Source organism: Ictalurus punctatus, chromosome 13 (assembly GCF_001660625.3).
Source record: "Ictalurus punctatus breed USDA103 chromosome 13, Coco_2.0, whole genome shotgun sequence".
Taxonomy (NCBI): domain Eukaryota; kingdom Metazoa; phylum Chordata; class Actinopteri; order Siluriformes; family Ictaluridae; genus Ictalurus; species Ictalurus punctatus.
Genome location: NC_030428.2, coordinates 28592501 through 28595000, shown reverse-complemented (window position 1 = coordinate 28595000; position 2500 = coordinate 28592501). Strand labels below are relative to the sequence as shown.

The 2500-nt window shown below is 40.8% G+C and overlaps 1 protein-coding gene across 1 annotated transcript in view; it reads left to right on the top strand.

Annotated features, from left to right (window-relative positions):
* LOC108273624 (cadherin-related family member 1) overlaps window positions 1-2500 on the top strand; it is a 27658-nt gene that overhangs the window by 13139 nt on the left and 12019 nt on the right. The window contains exons 8-10 of the mRNA XM_017482982.3: window positions 180-258; window positions 506-606; window positions 700-903. Of these exons, the coding sequence (XP_017338471.2) occupies window positions 180-258; window positions 506-606; window positions 700-903 (384 nt within the window). The remainder of the gene's footprint in view (window positions 1-179; window positions 259-505; window positions 607-699; window positions 904-2500) is intronic.

Below are 2500 nucleotides of genomic sequence, written 5' to 3'. Positions count from 1 at the left end.
GTTCTTCACCAGCCACTAGTGAATGTGTTCGTCTACTAGAATCGAGAACTACAAGATGGAGTCAAATTTGTCTTAAACGTAGAGTAATAATAGTAAAATTCAATTCTACAGTAGGAATAATAAAGTGTTATGTGTAATAGTACAGAATTCTGACCTTTATTTACCCTTCATGTGTTCAGGGCTCGGAAATATTCACAGTGTCGGCCAAAGACGGGGATCAGATCAACCCTAACCCTATTCATTACTCTATCATTAATGGTAATCAGCGTAATCATAATATACTCATTATTATTTATAATCATATTAGAATCTTAGTTCTTCCTCCATTTTATTCCTGTATACACTGAAAAAATTTAACCTTGAATCAACAATCGCATCAGTTTATTACAGCAAAACATTCATTTTTGTTTGTTTTTGTCACATTTGAAAAATATGTTGTAAATTTATATTATTGTAATTATTATAATTGTTATAGTTGTTGATTTTTCGCTACATCCCCGAACAGGAAGTGACGGCTCCTTCAGCATCAACAGCTCCAGCGGTTCTATCATTCTGATGTCATATCCTGTCCAGCTGAAAAACGAGTTATACGAGCTGAAAGTTAAGGTACACGGATGCACGTCGTCGTTGTGAATGCGTCACGGCACAAATATCGATTTTTAAATGAGAAATAGATTGAATGTTTTGTTTGTCAATAAGGCGTCGGAGGTGGGGCCTGAGGACGAGCTGCTGGACTCGGCCGTGACGGTGGTGACCGTCCGCGTGGTGGATCTGAACAACCATCCGCCCACATTTTACGGCGAGGCCGGCAAACAGGACACATTTGAGCTGACCATGTTGGAACATCCTCCTGAGGGAGAAATCCTGAAAGGGCTAAAGATCACCGTCAACGATTCTGACCAGGTAACATACAGACGCTTTAATACTGCACACCATAATCTGCCCGAGGTTATTCAGTGACCGCTGGAGGAATTATTACACCAGCCCTAAACCTCCACTTCTACAGTTCTAGAAACACCTAGTCTTCGTTTATTTTCAATAAGAACTTTCTCAAATGTAAATTAATGAGACTTTAATTTTGTGACAAATTAATGAGCCTTAAAAAAATAATCCTGTTACATCTCATGACTGTCTGTTAACACGTACACTAACGAGACATTTGGGACCGTTTTGAATAATATTTTAAGACGTAAATTAATGCCTTTTTTTTTATTCATGAAGGCAATTTTGGAATCCATAAAATGTTTATCTTCTATGGTTCAGACCTTTTAGTGATGATAAGAGCATTTTAGCTCTGAGCTTGAATCCTCTGAACCTCCACTGAAGTGTTCCTCAAGGCTCAGTTCTCGGCCACGTTCGTTCATCACATACATTGTGTACATTTAATCTTTATTTAACATCAGTATTATATAATTCTACCTGGGTGTGCTAATCTCATATAAACATTCTTCTTCTGAACTTCTATAATTATAAACGTTATTGATTACACTTTATAAACAGTAAATCCTAAAGCCGGCGTCTCACTGACACCACACTGCTGCTTTCTTCTTCTGTGAAGCTTCTCCAGGATTTTCCTGCAGCTTCTGTCAGTAGTTGTTTGTTTCGGGGGTTTCTCTCTTCAGTCTCCTCTTCAGGAGGTGAGAAGCTGCTCAGTTGGGTGAAGGTCTGGTGATTGACTTGTCCAGTCTAAATCCTTCCACTTTCCCCCTGATGAAGTCCTGTGTCGAGGTGGAAGTGTGTTTTGGATCGTTGTCTTGCTGCATGATGAAGTTCCTCCTGATTCATTTCTCTGTAAATCTGCAGACAAAACTGTTCCTGTAAACTTCTGAATTCATTCTGCTGCTCCATCATGAGTCCATCATCAGTAAAGATCAGTGAGAATGTTCCAGAAGCGGCCGTGCAAGCCCAGGCCGTGACGCTACCTCCACCATGTTCCACAGATCAGCTCGTATGTTCTGGATCGTGAGCAGATCCGTTCTTTCTCCACACTTTGGTCTTTCCATCACTTTGGTAGAGGTTCATCTCGGTTCCAGGACTTTTGTGGATCATCTCTGTATTTCTTTGTGAATTCCAGTCTGGGTTTCTGATTCTCACTGCTGATGAGTGGGCTGCATCTTGTGCCTCTATATTTCTTCTTCGAACGGTGGATTGTGAGACCTTCACCCCGGCCCTGTGGAGGTTGTTGGTGATACTGTACCACTGCCTGTTGTTTTGGGTTTTTCTTCACAGTTCTCACAATGTTTCTGTCATCAGCTGTTGTATTTTTCCTCGGCCGACCCGTTTGCTGTCTGTTCCTCAGTACACCAGCGGTTTCTTTCTTTTTCAGGACATTCCAATTCGTTGTATTGTCTATACCCGGTGTTTGTGTGATGCCTCTGATAGAGTTTCTCTCTTTTCTCAGCTTCAAAATGGCTCGCTTTTCTCCCATAGACAGCTCTCTGATCTTCATGTTCGTTTATCCTTTTTAACAACAAATGCAGTCTTCACAGGGGAAACTGAA